General features: G+C 39.5%; 1 protein-coding gene across 2 annotated transcripts in view; it reads right to left on the bottom strand.

Moving 5' to 3' along the window:
- Positions 1–785: 785 nt before the first annotated feature.
- Positions 786–20,079, bottom strand: part of THSD7B (thrombospondin type 1 domain containing 7B) — a 777,161-nt gene continuing 757,867 nt past the window's right edge. The window contains exon 27 of one of the 2 annotated variants that reach the window (XM_058664450.1): positions 786–918. In XM_058664450.1, coding sequence (XP_058520433.1) covers positions 855–918 — 64 coding nt within the window. In that variant the 3' untranslated portion in view covers positions 786–854. Of the gene's footprint in view, positions 919–10,427; positions 11,422–20,079 lie in introns of those variants that run through there. The other variant, XM_058664449.1, reaches the window with a different exon arrangement.

The raw sequence follows: 20,079 nt of genomic DNA, 5'->3' as shown, positions 1-20,079 counted from the left end.
GGGGGATTCCCAGAGCCTATGAAACTGTCACATAATGCAAAATAATTAACAATAAAAAAAAATAGCCACATCAATATATCCTCTGCTCTTCTACTCCCAAGAAACAGTGTGCCTTAATTAACATATACATTACACAAATATCTGCTCATCTTAGTTTCCTGCACAGAAGGGATTGAAATTCGTTCCATCAAAGAGGCTGCATCAGCACACTCAGGGGCTGGGTGCACATGTATTAGCACTTCAGAGGCTTAAGCATCATAACTGGTTTAACTAAACAAAGCCGTAATGTATGTTTCAGAAAACTGCCAGGATGGAAAATCAATTCTGTATCTGAACTGAATTCAAGTATATTAAGTATCAGGTATCTTTACTCTGCATTTCCCAGGGAGGATCTTACAAATTGTTTGCAATGAAAGTCTTACTTCATCTTATATACAGAGAGCTACAAATTTTCCATTGTTCTTAATGTGAAAGATCTGTACTTAGTTTATAGAACTATTTTATGTTCTCAAAAGTGACTGATGTTCACCTCCCATGCTTACTTATTTCCATGTGGCTCTGTTACTAAAATTTGAGGCTTTAATTATAAATTTATTCATTATACTTGGGAGATGGAATAAATGAATTGTTAGTAATATTTAAATTGTACTGCCAGGAAACTCAATGACACTGAGGAAAATACATCAAATATTGTCATGTGTACATTCAGTGTTCATATAAATTGGTATTAGTTCATTCCTTAAGAAAAATCTGTGTGGAAGGTGTTGATCCAGTGGCTAACATACCGGCTAATATCCCTGCACCCTATTTCAGAGTGCATAAGTTCAAGTCCCAGCTCTGCTCTCAATTCCAGTTCAGTTATGCTTGCAGACTCCGTGTGCCAGCAGGTGATGGCTCAAGCAGTTGGGTCTCTGCCACCTGTGAGGAAGAAATGATTGCATCCACTGTTTCTGACTTTGGCATGACGCTAACCCAGCTGTTGAAGGCATCTGGGGAATCAACTAGCAGCAAAGCTCTATTTCTTTGCTTTCTTCTCTGCCTCACTCTGCCTGTCAAAGAAAAGAAAGGGGAGAAGAAAAGAGGGGAGGGGAGGAGAGGGGAAAAGAAGGGAGGATAGACCATGTTAAGGTCTATTTTCTCTATTTTCTATGGCTAGGAACTCGCATTTACTTTTAACATATTGGTTACTCATTACTATGTCAATTAATTCCATAATGATGTAAATTTTTGCTGATGGTATGTTGGAGCTTTCAATTGACTGGGATGATACTCTGCTGGCTCTGTCTTCAGACCAGAGAGGGTATACCTAAGAAGCCGTTGAACTTGACTGGACAATAAGATGCTGGACTCTATGTTTGGTATACGCTTGCAATGGGGGAATCTCAACTGAACTTGAGCTGTGGTTATGCAACAAGGTGGAGGAATCCACCATGGTGGGAGGGTTTGGGGAGGGGTGGGAGAACCCAAGTACCTATGCAACTGTGTCACATAATACAATGTAATTAATGAATTAAAAATAATAAATAATTAAAAAAACAAAACCAAAACAAAACAAAACAAAAAAAGAATAAGCCCAGATGCAGGTGCATAAGACTTGTAATATTTGAAAGGAACAACACAGAATATGTGAATTTTCAAATCTCATACTTAAAACTCTTTTCAGTGTAATGAATAGAATCCACAAAATATAGTTTTGACTGAAAAATAAATGTACAGGATTTGAATTTTATTTCTCAAGGCAGATGTATTTGGTGCTCTGGCTTCAGAGTAAAATGTTCCATCTTATTCCTCATTTAGATATAAAATATATAGTATTTTCCTTAGACAATAAAAAATAATAAGAGATATAAACTATCAAACGGTAAAGGTGGTCAGGACCACTGCATCCTCTAACCCCTGTGGGAAGAATTCACATAGAAAAACTTGCAACTTGACAACACCTGTTCTGCCATGTGACCTATGATGGATTCTGGGTAGTCCTGCAGTCTCTAGGAGGACCGTGGAAATTTCCTAGGTTTCTGATCCTTTGTACCAATACACAGAGACTTCAACTGTCAATCCTTTGTAGGAGTCTCTCCTTCACTTACCAACCCACCCCATTTTCCCCTCCTCTTTTTTTCCTAATTGATCAAACTTGCAGTTGCCTGAGTATCTTCTCCTTCCCCCTCCCCCTCCCAGAGGTGATAAGCCATATTATCTTGCTTGGTTACCCTGTCCCACGCAAGAAACAGAGACAGTCATTGATAGGAACAGCCTTCCTATTCTGCTAATTCTGAAAGAACATGATTGCTAACTCTCATGATGCTTCAGTGGCCCTGAAACTGAATCCCTCTATTCTGAATCCCCACATTCTGCAACACAGTGGTCTCTCAGGTTCCTTTTCTTGAAGTTTCCTTGCAAATTGAAGGGGTGATTGTTTACCTCCTCTGCAAACACTATCACATCTGAATTTCCCACTGTTCCTCAGTTTCTCACTTTTAGTTTTAGGTTTCTTTGTCCTGCTTTTATAACTGTAAATGAACATTTTATTGAAATTTCTACCCTTATTTGCAAGAATAATACAACTAATTCTCTAGGGTCCTTGATACTAAGATTCATGAAGTCATTTATCTCCCACATAAATAAAACCTCCAAGTTCAGTCTTGCATTGAGGGTTCTGTCAGCATTCCTCAGAGCCAGAGCAAGAACTAACAGCTTCATGCCTCAGTGAAGAGCCTTGTGACATCATGAAAATTCCAAAAAGAACACATTATTACTCACAAACTAAAGGATGGTCGTGAGCTCTGGAGACCAACTAGGTACTTGTGCAAGAGCTGAACACGCTTCTTAGCCCCCACTTCAATCTGCAAGAGAATGCATCCCTAACTCTTTGAGGAGCCTGCAAACTAAGCCATAGCCTCCTGGCTCATTCTTCCATGCTTCGCATTACCTGCTTTCTTCTAATACCCTTATATCAGTGATTAGCTTGCAGCCTACTGGCCAGGTGGACTCAGGTTTTGGGGGGTTCTATAACAGTCCTGTGAGGAGCATACACATATTCTCATTTCACATTTTAAATTTACAAGGTGATTTACAGTCATTCTTGTCCTCAGTTGGACTGTGAGATTGCAGGCCATAGCCTGTTTGTTGGTTAGAAAGATTAATTCCCTAAGTGGTTGGACATCTAACTATTTTTCTTTTTAAATAATGAATCTAACTGTTACTCCACAAGAGACTCATTATATTTTAATTTTTAATACTTGTTCAGTTTATTTAAAGGACAGAAAAACAGAGTAGGGTGGGTGGGGGGAGCAAGAGGGAAAGAAAGAAATTTTGCATCCACTGATTCATTTCCCAGAAGCCTGCAATAACTGAGGCTAGGCAAAACTGAAAATACAGTTTGAACATCTTATCTGGGTTTTCCTCTTGGGTGGCAAGGATTCAAGTACTTGAGCTCTCTGCTTCATCAGAACATTACCAAGAAGCAAGAAAAGAAGTAAAGGTAGATTCAATCCCAGACACTCCCATATAGAATGTGTGATCCTGGAAGCTCACCCCTGCAGTCTCACTCCAGTTTGTTACAAGTAACTGATAGAATCACCTTCTGATGTGCATACCTTGTTTATGAACTGTGCATAATAACTTATCCTTTGCCTAATGCAGTAAGCTGGAATATGCTGACTCTGGAGTAGTTCCAGATCTCTTTTTAGTCTGAAAATTAGTTCCCCAGGGAAAAAGAAACACACACACAAAAGCAAATAAACATGCAAGGACAAAGAAACATACAAATATATGTGTGCATGTGTACATACATGTATAACATAAATTTGCAAATGCAAATGTGTATGTAATCTCAGATGCTTTACACCCATTAATAAAATTTCCATAAAGCTGTCATGCCAGTAAGTTTCAATTCTTAGAACTGGCAATGCACTTGTCAGCACTGAGGTGTCTCTGTAACGCTTACTTTAATTTCTTCAGTTTCTCTGCTGTTTGTGCCATCTCCTATCTTCAGTTCTAGCCACATGTTTCCCTGTTATGTTCCTATCAGATGATGTTGGAAAGGTGTCAGTGTGCTCAGCTAATGTTATTTCATTTTTGATGAAATATTCTATAAAAACAAAGCTACAGATTGTACCAGTGATGAGTGCTCACTCTTGCTGGCTCTCTCTCCCTTCTGTACAGCTCCATCACACACACACATACACTCAGACTCTTTGACTATCCCCTATGTGCTATTACATATGCAGCAAATCAATAATGCTTGATAGAGGTGTTTGGAGATTTTAAGAAATAAATTATTTAGCAAAAACAACAACAAAATCCCAAACAGATGAAATTGAGGCTCATGTAACAATTCATCCCTGAAATGAAACACACACTCACGCAAAACTGACATGGACATCTAAAACCTTCATGGATGCATGGCCACTCAGAAACCCTACGGTGATTCTCCCTGTATCAACGGTATCTTTGGGATTAGACTCATCAGATTTTAAATTTATGAGGAAAACAGAGCAAATTGTAGCATCTGTCATACATGGTGTGAATGAGTAGCTTGAGGTGGTTCATATTTCAGCATTCGATCACACTGCATTCCTTACAGTGATGTCACATCTTTATGCAGCCATATTTCCATCGATTGCAGTCATAAAAATGAGTAGTGCATAAAAATCAATATCAAATAGAAAATGAGGGCGCCAGCAGTCAATCTGATTCCAAGGTTTGAGAAGGACCAGAAGCATGGGCCCATTAGTTCTTTTAAAGATTTAGCAATTGTGATTATTTAAAGATGAAATTAAAATACCACTTTTCTCTAAATTTCAGTGTGCTGTTTCCTCAAGGATTAAATTCTTGAGAAATAAGTTACTAAGGTGTTTGTACTTCAGTGTTTCATAAATAGAATGGTTAGACTGCTGTCTATTGAGTACCACTAAAAAATTGCTGGGATGCTAAGGGTTCCTAGGATCAAAGAATTTTAAAAAACTTCTGAATCACACAATTACCACCATGAGCGGTTTGGATTTGTTGATTTTTTTTCCTTTGAGAATGACCAATAGAGGAAACATGATGCTCTAGGAAGCTGCTGGAGTGTGTGTGTGTGTGTGTGTGTGGTTCTCAAACTCTGGGGCTGTTTCTCAAAACTCCCATCTCTACCCTGCCAACGAATGGAAGCAGGATTTTCTCAATCAGTATCCTGCATTATTTTTCACAATTTCCACTCGCAGTGTAAAGCTGATATGACTGACCCATGGTAGACACAGGGTTACACACTCTTCAGGAGGGAGATTCCCAGGCCTTACTTCTCATGAACCCAGCTGTAAATCAATATTTCAGGATACTTCATGAAGACACTGGGCATCTCACAGGGGCATTTCATTTAGATTACTGCACAAACATGAAAAAATCCTCATCGTCATGCACCTCACCTCACGGAATGCAGCGCTTATCCTGAATCTTTGGAGTAGACACGTCTAGACCATTTCTTAGTTACCATTCTCTCCATTCCTGTGAAAATGCGTTCACTCTTCAGTATGCTGCTCGTGTTTTCATTTCTTCCAAATCCTCCCTTAATTCATTTTCGCCCATTCCTTAACGTTCACATGTAATTTCCCAATAGTGAATTCATTAAAAAAGAACATCATCAGGAAACCTTTGTCAAATTGTTCTTGTGAGTATCACAATCTTAGCAGTGCTCAAAGATTTAACAATTTTAATTTTTTGCAAAATAAATATCATTAACAAGCCCATTGCCATACTTCTTAACCATAAAGGATGTGTAGAAAATGTTACCAAGCCAAGAATAACCTAGAATAAATCAATGAGCCCATGAGTGAGGCTGGCAGGATTTGGCAACTCACAATGTGAACAGGAAATGGTATTTGGGCACACCTGAAATCCACTTCTGCACTCCAGCGTAGCAGTTGGTAAGCTGGATTTTATTGTATGTCAGTTACACTAACATCTGTGTATAAATGTCTGAGAAGAATATTTATGAAACTCTTATAAAGGTAATAATAAACGCTTATAGAGTTCCTATAAAACTTCTGTCACAAAAACATTGAGCTAGCTATGTGATGTTGTTTAACAAAGGCGTGTTGGTGCAGTGGGTTAAGCTGCAGCTCAGAAGACAGGTAACAGCTATCAGTGTGTGTGATGCACGCTCACCTGAATTCCAAGTCAACCTCTTGTTAATGCCCTTAGGAGGTAGCATGTAATGATTCAAGTACTTGAACTCCTGCCACTCATGAGCAAGATGTGGATGGAGCTCCCAGCTCATGATTCTGATGGGGTCCAGTCCTGGATGTTGTGGGTAGGTGTCTAGGGAGTGACTCAGTGGATGGCCCTCTCTGTCATATACCTTTCAAGTCAATAAAACATAAAACAGTAATGGTGTTGACAAGCTTGCCACTCAGCATACTTATCCTTGATGTTTCTGTCCACAGGGGAATCTTGCACGAACTGGTTATTGAACAATAGTCTGCTGAGGATGCCATTTGTATAATTATTCTCACTTATGGAGTATTTTCTGGCCTAAGGTTTGTATCATAGGGCAAGGGCCAATGTGAATGGTCCTGATCCATGCCAGGGGAGAAGAACAGGGAAAGGAGACCTCAGTGTTCACTGTTTCAAATATTCTTGTGGCTATTCATAACATTGAGAACAAAACACAAACTCCTCATTACGGAATAGTTTATTGCTCATTTCTCTTAATTTTACTCAACAACTCCATGAATGCTGAAAAGACATCATATTCAAAACATTTGGGTGATACATTTATGAAAAAATAAGAGCCTTACACTCATGGTGTCTACATTTTAATAATAACAGAAAGCACACAATTAACTGTCAAGTACACAGAGGAAATGGGACATCGTAGGTAACTGGGCTATGAAACAAAGTGAAGTGAGAACAGTTGAAGGGGACAGAGTATCAGTAGGAATGTATTTTTTCCTCCAGAGGGCCAGATGATGTCACAGCCTGTGCAGGTCGTGCCATCTGTGTAGCAATTATATTGCCCCAAGGCAGCTCTAAGCAGCACATTAATGAACAGGCATAGCTGTGTTCTAAGAAAAGGTTACTTATAAAGCAGCTGGCCTGATGTGGGCCACAAGACGCGATTTGAGACACTTGGATTACAGTGCTGAATCTTCATCAGAATGCTCCCTTGAGAAAAAGACTTGGAAGCAAGGACTTGAAATGTGAATCCTGTTACCCACCCTGGGATTCACATCACTCCTTTCTTGTTTGTCTTTTTTCCTCATACTTATCAATATTGTTTGTTCTTTCCCTTGGTCTTTTGTGTTCGAGGGTCCTTCTTTCAACTACAGTGCTCTAACCCCTATCATGGGTGTTGTCTTCATCCACGTCTCAAACAAATGTCACACAATCAAAGGAATCTTTTTTCAAACACATTCTCCAGCGACTTTGCCCAAAGCACATCCTCCTCAAATTACTCTCCATCACCTTGTCCTTTCTGGTTCTGTGCTTGCATCACATTTAATCCACATGTGAGCATTCTCTCATCATATTAGTTTGCAGACATTGTCTTTCCCAATGAGTATTTCAATCACATGAAGGCTGAAAATTGGTCTCCTTTTACATTTCCCGTATAAATATAGTATCTGAAGTAATAACATGTACACAACAGATATTCATGAAACATTTGCCACATGAATGATAGTGGATGTCATTTGTAAGAGTGCAGTCAACCTTGAGTCCCAATGGATTTTTACCATGAAAGAATGAGGCAAGAAAATCTAGACATTCAAATATTAATCTGGAATGTCTCAACTTTAAATGAATGTGACTTAGGAAAGTACAAAAGCTGTATGCATGTCAAACTGCCTATTTCTGAAAGCTGCTGACCTGAGTCTTGTGCTGTACATGCTCATGGCTGAAGTGGGTTATGTGTCAGAGGCTATTTCCCAGACTGTGCAGAATGAACTGTGACTCAGATGGCTTGTTGGAGTCAAAACTGTTCTTAGCAGCAATATCCAGTCACAGATGCGTTTCTTTTAACCGTCTCTCCTCATGCTTGGCCTAGGGGGAGGCTCGGTGATTTACATTGTCACCAGCGATGTTTTTATCCCATATTGGAGTGCCCGATTCAAGTCCAGGTTATGCTGTTGCTGATCCTGCCTCCTGCTGATACACATCCTGGAAGACAGTGGTGATGGCTCAAGTGTTTGAGTCTCTGCCTGGCTCTGATCTGGCCCAGCACTGCCTGCTGCAGGCATCTGGGGAGTGAACCAATAGCTCTGTCTCTCTACATTGAAAATAAACATAAATAAACAAAAAATAAAATAAGGACTACACACATGAAAACTCTCCTAACTGGAAATAAGCTCTTCTAAGGGGAAGTGTTCACATATTCCATGCATGAAATATTGGAATCTCGATCAGTTAACAGATTTTTTTTAAAAAAATATTTTTCTATTTGAAGGGCATATTTACAGAGAGAAACAGACAGAGAGAGGATCTTCTACTTGCTGGCTCACGCCCCAAATGGCCACAATGACCAGAACTGAGCAGATCTGAGGCCTGTGGAGCCAGGAGCTTCTTCCAGATCTCCCATGTGGGTGCAGGGACCCAAGGACTCGGACCAATCTCCACTGCTTTCCAAAGTCATAGGCATGAGGCTGCAGGAGAAGTGGAACAGCTGGCACATGAACCAGCACCTATATGAGAGACGAACTGCAAGGCACAAGATTAACCTGTTGAGCAACCGCCCTGGCCCCAGTTTATAGATTTTTTAAAAATTTACTTCTTCAACTTCTTTTGCTCTAGAAGGCTAACATTTCTGAATCATTGGATCTATGTGACATAATTTTCAAAACACAACTTGCAAAGGAATCTCTTTCATTGATTCAAAGTGTGCCTCTGAGCACTGTGCCCAATGTATTGTAAATGTTTAATAAATAAGCATTGTTTGAATCAATGAATGAAATCGATATTAATTAAATTTGGAAAAGGGATGTAACTGAAGTTTAAGATATTTTGAGGAACTTTGTATTACCTGAGAAACATTTTACTCAAGCCATGAACGTTGAAAGTCTAATTTATTATACAGATTCAATATATGGATAACCATTGAATCTGTAGTGAATGAAAAAAATCGTAGGTCCTGAAGGTCTCAAATCTGAATATGCCATATAAGCGTAACTGTGGATAATATTTACTGTGATTTTGATATATGGTAAAGTACTTTATATTTTGAAATCATGTCTGCTTTAATAGGAAACTAACTTATTTACTTTCATGTTGTGGACCAAACAACTGAGGCACAAAAAAATCATATTCTTGCCTGGGGTCAGATGGGCCGTAAAGGACATGGCAAGGGTTTGATCTCCAAAGCAGGCTGTGCTAAAGTACCCTGAAGATACTGAAGCTTTTGCTAAAATGAACTGATAAAAGAGCTACTCTGGGAATTGCATCCTTCACTACACTATATTTTATTATTTTTATTTAACTATTCTTTATTATTATTATTTGAAAGGCAGAGTGAGAGTAAGGTGGAAGAGGGGAAAAGGAGGGGAAATGGGAGGATAAAAGGTGGGGAGAGGGAAAGGAAGGGAGTGGGAGCAAGCGGAAGCAGAGAGGAAGGGGCAGGGGAGAAGTTCACTGCCTAATGGCAGCAAGGGCTGTTCTTGGAGAGGCTGAAACCAGGGGCCAAGTCTCCCATTTGTGTGGCAAGGACTTGAGCAATCTTCCGCTGCTTTCCCAGGCACATTTGCAGGGGCAGAGGTCAGGCAGAGCAGCCAAGACTCAAAGCAGCCTTTGCATATGGAAAGCTGATGTCACAGGTGGTGGCTTAACAGGCTGCATTAGACACTGGTCCTTAGCCATAGAAATAAGGTATTCTCATTTCTTTTTTTTTTTAATTTTATCTTTAGAAACATTGGTGTGCTTGGACAAAATCTATTCATTAAAGGACTCACTTAGTTGTTAAACAGTTAGCAGAGGTCACAGTGTAGACAAAAGCCTCCCTTGTTCTGCCAGTTACAGCTCAGTTCTAACACCCGTGCTTCCTCAGTTCTCTCAAGTTGTTACGTCATCAGTGTTTGCGTTATTACACAAGCATCCTCCAGCATCATCTGAGCTGTAAATGTTCCTTGGAAGCTTTCCACTTCATTGGGACTGGCTCCATTTCCGTGTACACATGATAGCTTGAGCATCTAAGCTTCCCATTCTGTCAGTGACTGGAGCTGTCAAACTCAGAACAGCTACAAGAACTGTTTCTGCCAGAGCGTAGACATTTAGAGGCAAATGAATGCAGAACAGCCAACGTTGCATTCTCTTGAGCACTTTATTTGTTATAAATACAAGTCAATACCACAAGATGGCACCTTCTTACTTTCAACACCTATGATTACAAACAATTATCTTCATAAAATGGTCTTAGCTTTTTTTTTAATGTGTTATTTTCGATATTATTGAAACATTATAAAAGCAAGACTTGCTACAAACAGGATTGGTGTTTGATGTATATTAAATGAGGTTAGATAATTAAATTCAAAAAAAGAATTTATAAATATCCAGATAAGAAAATTGAAATTACAAAAGCAGAGTTTGTTATTATTAAACTGAATAACAACTGCATATGGTCAATGCTATATCTACATCGCTAAGATTCTGTTAAAATATGGTTTTGTTAATCAAATAATTTAACCCATTCTCCAATAAGCTTTCTCATTTGCACGCACTAGCATTCAATATGCACTTCATTCAGAAACATTTGATTTTCACGCACTCCAGTAGTTATGCACATCCCATCATCTTCAACAGAAGCAATCCACGCAGTGCCACCATCCCCTGTCTACAAAGCAAAATACAGTATTGAAAGGTAGAAACTCAGAGAATTTCTGAAATGATAACCCATTCACTTTGTGTTCATGAAAATAGGCAATCCGATTTGAGTCTCTGAACCAATGTAAACTCTGGAAAACTCAGCGTTGGAAACATGGGAAGAATAAAGACTTTGCACTAATATAGTGCATAACAGTGCAAGGTTAGACTTGTCATTTACAGTAAATGCCTTGATGGGACTCTCCTCTGGATTGTCATAGTGCTGCTGAAGATCAAGTTTACTCAAGCGTGTGGGGATTCCATTATGTCTTCGTCATCCCACTGCCAAACAGGAACAAACACCCACAAGCAACTTGGAAACAAACTGGCAGAGCTAAGAATTCTTGACTCCATGTCCAAATGAAGTAGAGGCGATATTACTTTTGCAATATTTGTATTCTGCCTAATCTATCACATCAGGAGATTCCTCAAAAAACTGAGAAGTCTGAGAGCTACAAAAGAGAAAGCAGTTAAGGCAGTTGATGTCTACATTTGGATTTCTTCTTTTCAGGTTACATGTCAAAGTCTCCATCGTAGGCTAAGGTCAGAGGCTTCTGTTGGGGAGGTGTGCTTTGATGTGGTTTTGGCTTCTTACTGCAAAGGGAAAAGAATTCCTCAGACACACAACATTCATAGAGCTTTGTTTCATCTGCCAAGGACAAGTTGTGAGGTTAAAAAAAGAAAAATCAAGTGGTAAAATGACAAGAGTCATTGCTTTGGACATTATTATTTTTTTAAAACATTGCATACTTTCATTCTCTGTGGAGATGTCATCACTTTTTCAAAATGGCTTGGCAGAATCCAGGCATTTGGTTTCTGTTTAAGCACGGCAACACGAACATCTGCCGCACACTAATTCCAAAGCTACTGTGACCTCTGCAGTATAGATGCTCCACAGCAGAAGCAGCTGAAGCAGCCAGGCTCCTGTGACTTCAGCAGTCTTGTTTTTAGGTAAACAAGCTTCTGTTCTTGTCTGGACCCTGACATTGAGCTGCCGAGTTATTACCGTCTGTGAGGAAAATTGCGCCAATTCTATCCATGCGCAGCTACCCCCTGTTCCCCTCAACACACACTTGACCTGTGCTTCACCTAAGGCTGAGCCCTGTGCCAGGTGAGCAAGCCTATTTTTTTTCCTTTTTACACGTAGAGGTGCTAAAGCTGGGTTGACATTTTGACATTCCACAAGGATGTCCCAGACCTGGGGCGAATGTCCCACTTTATAGTTCTTGTTCCATATTTATAGGTGAATTTCTCCCTATTTTAATAATTGTATAAACTTCACGGTCTTTCCATCTTTTACTTGTTGATTCTTTATTTCCGAGAGCCTTAAATGTGTGATTATAAATTTAAAATACAGTATCACAGAAAATTTAAATAAAAAAGAAGAAAAGGTATTAAGGCAACAAGGGAAGTATCATATTCTTAGAACGGCATTTTGAATTAACATGAAATCCTTTCTCAATGAATACATACATAGTAAACACTTACAGCTTGAATTCTGCCTAACAGGCTCTAACTCCATGACACTCACTTTCTTCTATGTTGTGACACTCTCTGAAGATCCCAGCCTGCTTTGGGATGTCCTTTCTAGCAGGAAGCCATCTTTCTTCCTGTCCTGAAATTTTCTATGCTATTTGGTTTCACATACTAAATTGCACGTTCTAGGCTGAACATTTCACATCAGATCTCGCGACACACTCCAGAACCTTCCCGAAGCAGAGGCATTGTGGTTGTGGCTGCTTCACGGAGGCGGCCAGATGAGGTCACTGACATTTCTGCAGGCCCCTGAGATGGGACAATCTTGGCTGTTCTGGATAGTTCACACACAGACCAAGCCTGTAACATCTGTGCCACATACTCCCTATCCTGATAAATGAATTTTTACTAAAAGAAAACATTTTAACATTTTAATGTGTTCCATTCCGTGGCATTTTCTACAGTCACAGGGTATATGCCATCACCATCGGGTCCCCAGGATGTCTTCACTGTCCCCCAGGCAGCAGCGCAGCCACAGGATCTGTCTACCTGCTCTTACTCCCTGACAATCACTAATCAACCACATGCCTCTATGGAGTTACCTGTCTAGATGTCTTGAGTAAATGCTTTGTATTACAGCCAAGACTTTTTGTGTTTCACTTTTCTCACTCAAAGAGAAATGAGCTTTATGCTGTGTGAATTATACTGGTTATTTATTTATTTATTTTTTTTACATTGAAATGGTTGCAGTAAGAACCTCCTCAATTACAATGCTCAAGTTCTAACTTCAGAGGTAAATGTGCTCGATTTTTTTTTTTGGTTGGATGTTTGAAACAAACTGAATAAGCTAAGAGATTGAGAGATTAAGATGTTTACAGGGGCTGGTGCCATGCAGTAGTAAGCTAAGCCTTCGTCTACAGCATCAGCATCCCATATAAGTGCCAGTTTGTGTCCTGGGTGCTTCACTTCCGATCCAGCTCCCTGCCAATGGTCTTGGAAAGCAGCGGAGTATGGCTCAAGTTTTTGGGTGTCTACACCTGCCTGGGAGACCTCAAACGAGCTCCTGGGACACGGCTTCAGATAAGCTCAGCTTTGACCATCATGGTCATTTGGGGAGTCAACCAGTGAATGAAACCTTCTCCCTTTCTCTCCTCTCTGTAACAAAGCCTTTCAAAGAAAAACTAAATATTAAAAAATAGAGAGAGATTTTCAACAGATCACTGAAAGAGATCACATCTTGTCAGTGACCCCTGCCCTGGTCTGGCACCAATGGTGTGTTCATAGGAGGCATGCTGAGTGCAGAGCATGGGCCAACAAGTTCCTACCAACAGACGAGAGGTAGAAACAACCTATATCCTCTGCCAGAAAAACAAAACAAACAGAAAAAAAATTCAGGCTCTAATTTTAGGTTTTCCAAGGAGTATTAAATAATGAATTAAATAGGGCCCAGCAGCGTCGCCTAGCGGCTAAAGGCCTCGCCTTGAACGCCCCGGGATCCCATATGGGCGCCGGTTCTGATCCCGGCAGCTCCACTTCCCATCCTGCTCCCTACTTGTGGCCTGGGAAAGCAGTTGAGGACGGCCCAATGCATTGGGACCCTGCAACTGTGTGGGAGACCTGGAGGAGGTTCCTGGTTCCTGGCTTCAGATCGGCGCAATACCGGCCGTTGCGGCTCACTTGGGGAGTGGATCATCGGACGGAATATCTTCCTCTCTGTCTCTCCTCCTCTCTGTATATCTGACTTTGTAATCAAATAAATAAATCTTTTTTAAAAAATACTGAATTAAATAAAATCCCATTTAAATTCATTTTTTCCTATATGTTTTGTCTAGTGGCTCCAATTGCAGAATTGGGCATAGACCGTAGTGCATACAACAATTTCAGTTTGAAACAGGCCCCTGAGCATGCCAACTACAGTATTTAAAGCTATAATGAAGTCACATCAATAAGGGGTTGGGACAATCAGCAAGGGACAACTTGTATACCCTGGTAGTGGCACTGTTAATGTGGGGGGATCTCAAAATGCACAAAATAATTCATCTGAAATAACAATGTTGTCTTCCTCCTCCTGCCTCTTCTTTTTTATCTTGGTGAAAGGGTGACTTAAAGTTAGGAAGAGAACCAAGATGTTTGGCAACCCACCCTTAACTGGTAACTGCTGAGGGCTGTTAGGCAGGCAGACGTGAGAAATCTGGCTGGAGGAGTGAGAAGGTTGAGAATGTAGGGTGGGAAAAGAGAATAGAGATGGCTGGATCTTCAGAAGGAGGTGACAATATCACGTAAGAGACATGTTAGCTTGCTCATCAACCTCTGAACTTGCCCTAGAGAAATCTGCTTAAGGTTTATACGTATGAGTCTATACACGTTTCCATGTATGTGAATGTTGTATATATCTTGGGAAGTAAAAGTGGGCTCTTCATGTGTAGATCTTCAATTTCTGTGGGTTCTTTATTATGCAGCTTTCATATCCTGTAACATCTCAGTTGATAGATACTTAAGTTACAACTATAAATGTGTGAGATTTGAGAAATTTGATAGGAAGAAACCAACATCTTTTCAAAGGTTAATCTCTGAGAGCTGGGGAGAAGGGTTGTCTGCAGCAAAAGCCAACCGGGAAACTGGTGTTTATCTTTCCTTTCACAGAAGCTATTTCTTTTGAAAAGATTTTATTTTTATTAGAAAGTCAGATTTCCAGAGAGAAGGAGAAAGAGAAAAAGCTCCCATCCATTATTTCACTACCCAAATGAGCACAACAGCCAAAGCTGAGCCAATCTGGTAACAGGGACCAGGAGCCTCTTTTGGGTCTCCCAGGTGGGTTGTAGAGTCCCAAGGACTTGGACCATTGTCTGCTAGTTTCCCAGGCACAAACAGGAAACTGAATCAAAGCTAGAGCAGCTAGGACATAAACTAGTGTCCATATATGATGCCAGTATGTCAAGGTGGAGGATAAGCCTATTAGCCACAGCAATGGCCTCAACAAATTTCTTTTCCTTAAGAAACATGATTCTTTCTGATTGCTTCACCGCTTAATTGTGTTCTCAGGCCAGGTGTAACCATCTTTCTTACTCACACTGACCCAGAACTCACAAGCACCTGGCATATGGCCTACCATTCCCAGCAGTCATCCTGCGCCCAGTGGCCATTTCTCATCCATCATGCTCTTCTCTTCTGTTGAGATACAGTATAATTCATCACTCTTCCTAAGACAGCTACCACTGCTTGAAAAGCAGACTTGAAGGTTGACACCACTTTGCAATCCTGGCTGTGAAAAATCACTGATGGACATACTTTGAAGTGGCCACTTTTTCAGGGTCATTTGCATTTTAGCAAAAGATGAAAACACATGAAGCTAGAACAATGAACTTGTTGTGCAATGACAGGCAAATGGCTGGCAGTTCGAACCACCCTTGAATTGAAGCCACCAGGGCACAACCCTATGCCAGTACAGATGAAATATTTTGATGAAAGCAGCAAAGTGAGAGAAAAACCTCAGGAAGTGGGGTTACCACTCAGTGGGGTTACCACTCAGTGGGGTTACCACTCTCAAATTTGGAAAGAGCAGGCCATTACCTGATTGTGCTAGGAAAGGCAGAATGGAGAAAACTACGCAGAGTAATTTCCAGGCTCTATGTCCAGGGTAAGTAACTGCACGCTCACCCAGTGGTCATCCCCACTAAATTACTTCATTGATATTTATTGCCTGGGGATCTGGGGCATCAGGAATATTTTTAAAGCTGAAAACACTGATAGCAGGTGTTCAAAGGATTGTATCTAAGAGAAACAGACCATAGGAAGACTATTTTTCTATATTGGCTCAACAGCATCTCCACTTTCATCTAAAGTAAACACCTCAGATCTGACATAACAGAGCAGTTCTCCTGTCCTAAGTTTCTCATTTTGGAGGATCATCTTCTAACTGCCCTGAAGGCTATCTAATGGAATAAGATGCTGGGAAAACACCTTCTTGGAGTCTTTAAGTAGTTTAAATGTAATGGTGAATAGTATGTGTTTTGATATCAAAAGGTCTATTTTAAAGTCTGCAGCTTACCTAACCCATAATGGATAATGCTCTACAAAAGTAAAGCTGCAAATTTTACACTGAATTCGGGTTGTTTGTACCATTACCCAAGGGTAAGAGACTAGAGACACGCACTTTGGGGTGAAGCAAATCTACACTCAATTTTACATGAATGGTGTTTGTAAAGCTATTTCACTTCTGAGAGGGCCATCTATTCCCTCTTTAAAATGAAGATGATGGGACAAGCACGGGGGCAGCAGCTAAGATGCTTACTTCCCATATCTGAATGTCTGCGTTCAAGATGCAGGGTGTACTTCTCTGCAACTTCCTGCTAATTCACAGCACGGGACACAATAGGTTATGGTTCAGGTGGTCTTGTTCCTTCCTGCTACTCACATGAAGGATCCTAACTGAGCTCCTGGCTCCTAGCTTTTGATCCCTGCCAAGCCTGGATTGTTATGGCATTTGGGCAGTGAACCAGCAGATGGGAACTAGTGGGTCCTTTGGCTTTTTCCATCCTTGCCTCCCTGCTTCCATGCCTCTCAAAAATATATAAATAAATAGAAAAACATGCATTTTAAAAATGAGTATGATAGACTTTCCAATAAAATATCTATATTTTAAAAAATGAGTATGATAGAAATAATATCTCAGCTTAATGTAGGGATTGGATAAGGCAATGTTTGACATGTGTAAGTATTAGATTTTTTCCTAAATGTCATGAATAATAAATTAATTGTCCATCTAGTCACTTATTTTTCTACTAATTCATTTGCTCAATAAATATCCAACAAATTTGTACTCTTAAAAATAAATCAACAATTGAGTCATGATCTTCCCAATCCACAGAAGATCTTGGCATTTGGTGAAGAAAGATGTTTATACAAATAACTATAGCACTAGCATGAACAAATGCCACAGTAAATAGTCTTGTTGTACCAGACTGTTTGACAGGGAAATGCTGATATTTGAGTTAAACTCGGAAGAAATGATAGAATTCCAATATATAGTAGGGAAAATTTCATACTACAATGAATAGGATATAGGTAACATATAGGCTCTTAGAATGTCAACACCCTAAAAGTCCTAGAATTAGATGATTACTCTAAAAATTATCTCATTAAAGAGGACCTAGTCTTACATTCTACTCTTTTTGTATCATTAAGCATCAGCCATGTTGCACAAAAAGCTTTCTAAAAAAAATAGAGGATATGAATGTACACACAGCACAAATAAAACAGTCTGAAAATAGGTATTTGAGTATTAGGATAAAATTTCTGAAATGCCTGCAAAAACAATGATGCGCTATTCTCCTAAACAAATGGATAGGAATGAACACTGTGAACACTGAAACACTGAACTTGGCCACAGAAAGGAGAAACTGAAGCAATGATAAAATGATGAATGAACAATACAAGCAAACATTTAACAAAACCATTGACAAACATTATTCATGGAGCTGTATGATCAATTACACTGATGAAATATTAGTGTGGAAAATTTCCTATTCCATCTAAATCAAAAGGCTTCCAGGGGCAGGTATTTGGAATGTCAGCAACCCATCAGGAGAATCTGGGTTCAAGTTCCAGCTCTGCTCTCAATCTCAGCTTGCTGCCAATGCAGCTCCTGAGAGGCAGTGGTAAGTCAGCTATGTCCCTTCCAGCTACACTGGACACGCAGATTGAGTTCCTACCTCCTGCCTTTGGCCAGGCCCAACCCTGGCCCTCGTAGGCGTTTGGGTAATGAGCCAGTACAGGGCAGTTCTCTGCTGGTCAGCCTCTCATTTTTTGTCTATTAAATTAAAAAATAATGATAAACTTCACTAAACTTAATTTCTTTTTGGTTTGCTATTTTGCTCAATGAAAGAAAAAAAAATGAAAGTTTAAATATATCAGCCTGAACAATGAAGTGAATTTCTTTGTGGTATAGGGAATTAGTAGAACTTGAAATTGAAAGAACTGTTTGGGTTCTGATTGTGGAAACCAAAAAACAAAACAAAACAAAAAACAGTTATTCAGGAGATGAGTGGTTTTGCTGCCAGTGAAAAAGCACTTCTCATGTGTGGACAGGAGAGAGGCTGGGAGACTAATACCATTATAGACTACAGAAAGAGGCATCAGCCTCCGACGCAATGATGCAGGTGCTGTGCCACTCCCAAAGGAGATTTATTAAGGACACAACTGGGATGAAAAAGAAATCATTACAATTGGTAACAATGTGCATAAATATCCATGTAATTTATTCCATTGACACTTTAAACAATTTAAAAATTGTTTTATAGAAAATTGTACTTGCTACCACAATTCAGTGATGTATCTCATAAATCCCAAGTGTATAGAGTCACGAAGAAACATTTGTGAAAGAAATGGATTGGTGTTTGTGTATTTTTAGATGGAAGGACATGGAGAAATATAAGTTATACATTACTGTACACTCATTTTTAGAGGACTGCATGTTCAAGGTAAAAGGAAATGATAAAGACCCATGAACTGATTGTCGGGGATTACCAGTTGCTTTGAGACCAGTTTCCTATCTACTAATTCTTCACATCCCGTGTTGTGACTTCTCATATTGCTTCTTTTCTAATCCCTTCTGGTCATGCCAGCCTCCTGCCACTCTACACATCACTCGAAAATTTCAACTTCACATTGGCTCAATCTAGGTAATATTTGCCAAATTTACCCATATAACATTTAAAAAAGAAAACCTTGACAATAAAAGTTACGACAGCTCACTACAGGTATGGAGATCCTGAACGACCAGGAAATCAATTGATATGCATTGGAATTTATGTCTCTTATGGTGGCACAAAGAACCAGAGGTTTTATTTTCTTCCCCAGCATTCCCAGACCAGCAGAAAAGCTGCAAAAGTCTGTGAAATCCCAAAGCTAGAATGTGAGGCTAAATATACAAAGGCTGAATTTTAAGCAAAATCAAAACCTTGGAAAAAATCATTAATGAAATTGTTGGAGACAGAACATCAACATAATTTATCTCAATTTGGGAGTAGAGAAGTGAAAATTTTTAAAATTTTTTAGAAACATAGCTTAGGCAGGAATAAAATACTGTTAATAAAGGAAAACAATCAAATGTATTCCCTGGCATCTGTTACCAAGAGTCCTGCTTCAACAAAAGTACATGTCTTATAATAATCCGTCAGTTTCTAAAAACACTAACTTTTAAACAACTAATCATTTCTAAAAGGTGGTTTTCAGATTTATCAATAAAATTTTCTCTCACCACTGGTCAGTGTGCATAAACACTTGACTCAATTAAGTAAAACATAGTGGCATATTGTTTGTGCTAATTAGTTAATTTAAGTAAACTCACCAAAACTGGTGTGTTTAAGAATTTTCTAAAGCAGTGTTGTTAGCCTTGGTTGCAGATGGGAATTATTTTAGGAGCTTATGACATCCAGATGATTTGGATGCGCCCAAGTCCAATTATATCAGAATCACAGGGATTGGGACACAAGTATCAGTCCCCAGGGGGTGTGTCCATATTCAGTCAAGGCTGAAAATTGCCACTCAAACAAGTAACAGACTGAAAATGTCCTTATTGATGACTTGAAAACCAAGTGGAAGAATACTATATCCAATAGGAATGATACATATAATGGTCTCCTCTTTCAATTCTTCAACCAATTCTGTTGGAGATTGTATATGGTCTCAATGGTCTTCATATAAAATCAATTACACTGATAAATGTGTTACTGTATTTAACAGGTCACCCATGAAAATATAAACTTTGTACTAGTT

This window comes from Ochotona princeps, chromosome 5, assembly GCF_030435755.1.
Source record: "Ochotona princeps isolate mOchPri1 chromosome 5, mOchPri1.hap1, whole genome shotgun sequence".
Classification (NCBI taxonomy): Eukaryota; Metazoa; Chordata; class Mammalia; order Lagomorpha; family Ochotonidae; genus Ochotona; species Ochotona princeps.
This window is presented reverse-complemented; position numbering and strand designations above follow the sequence as displayed.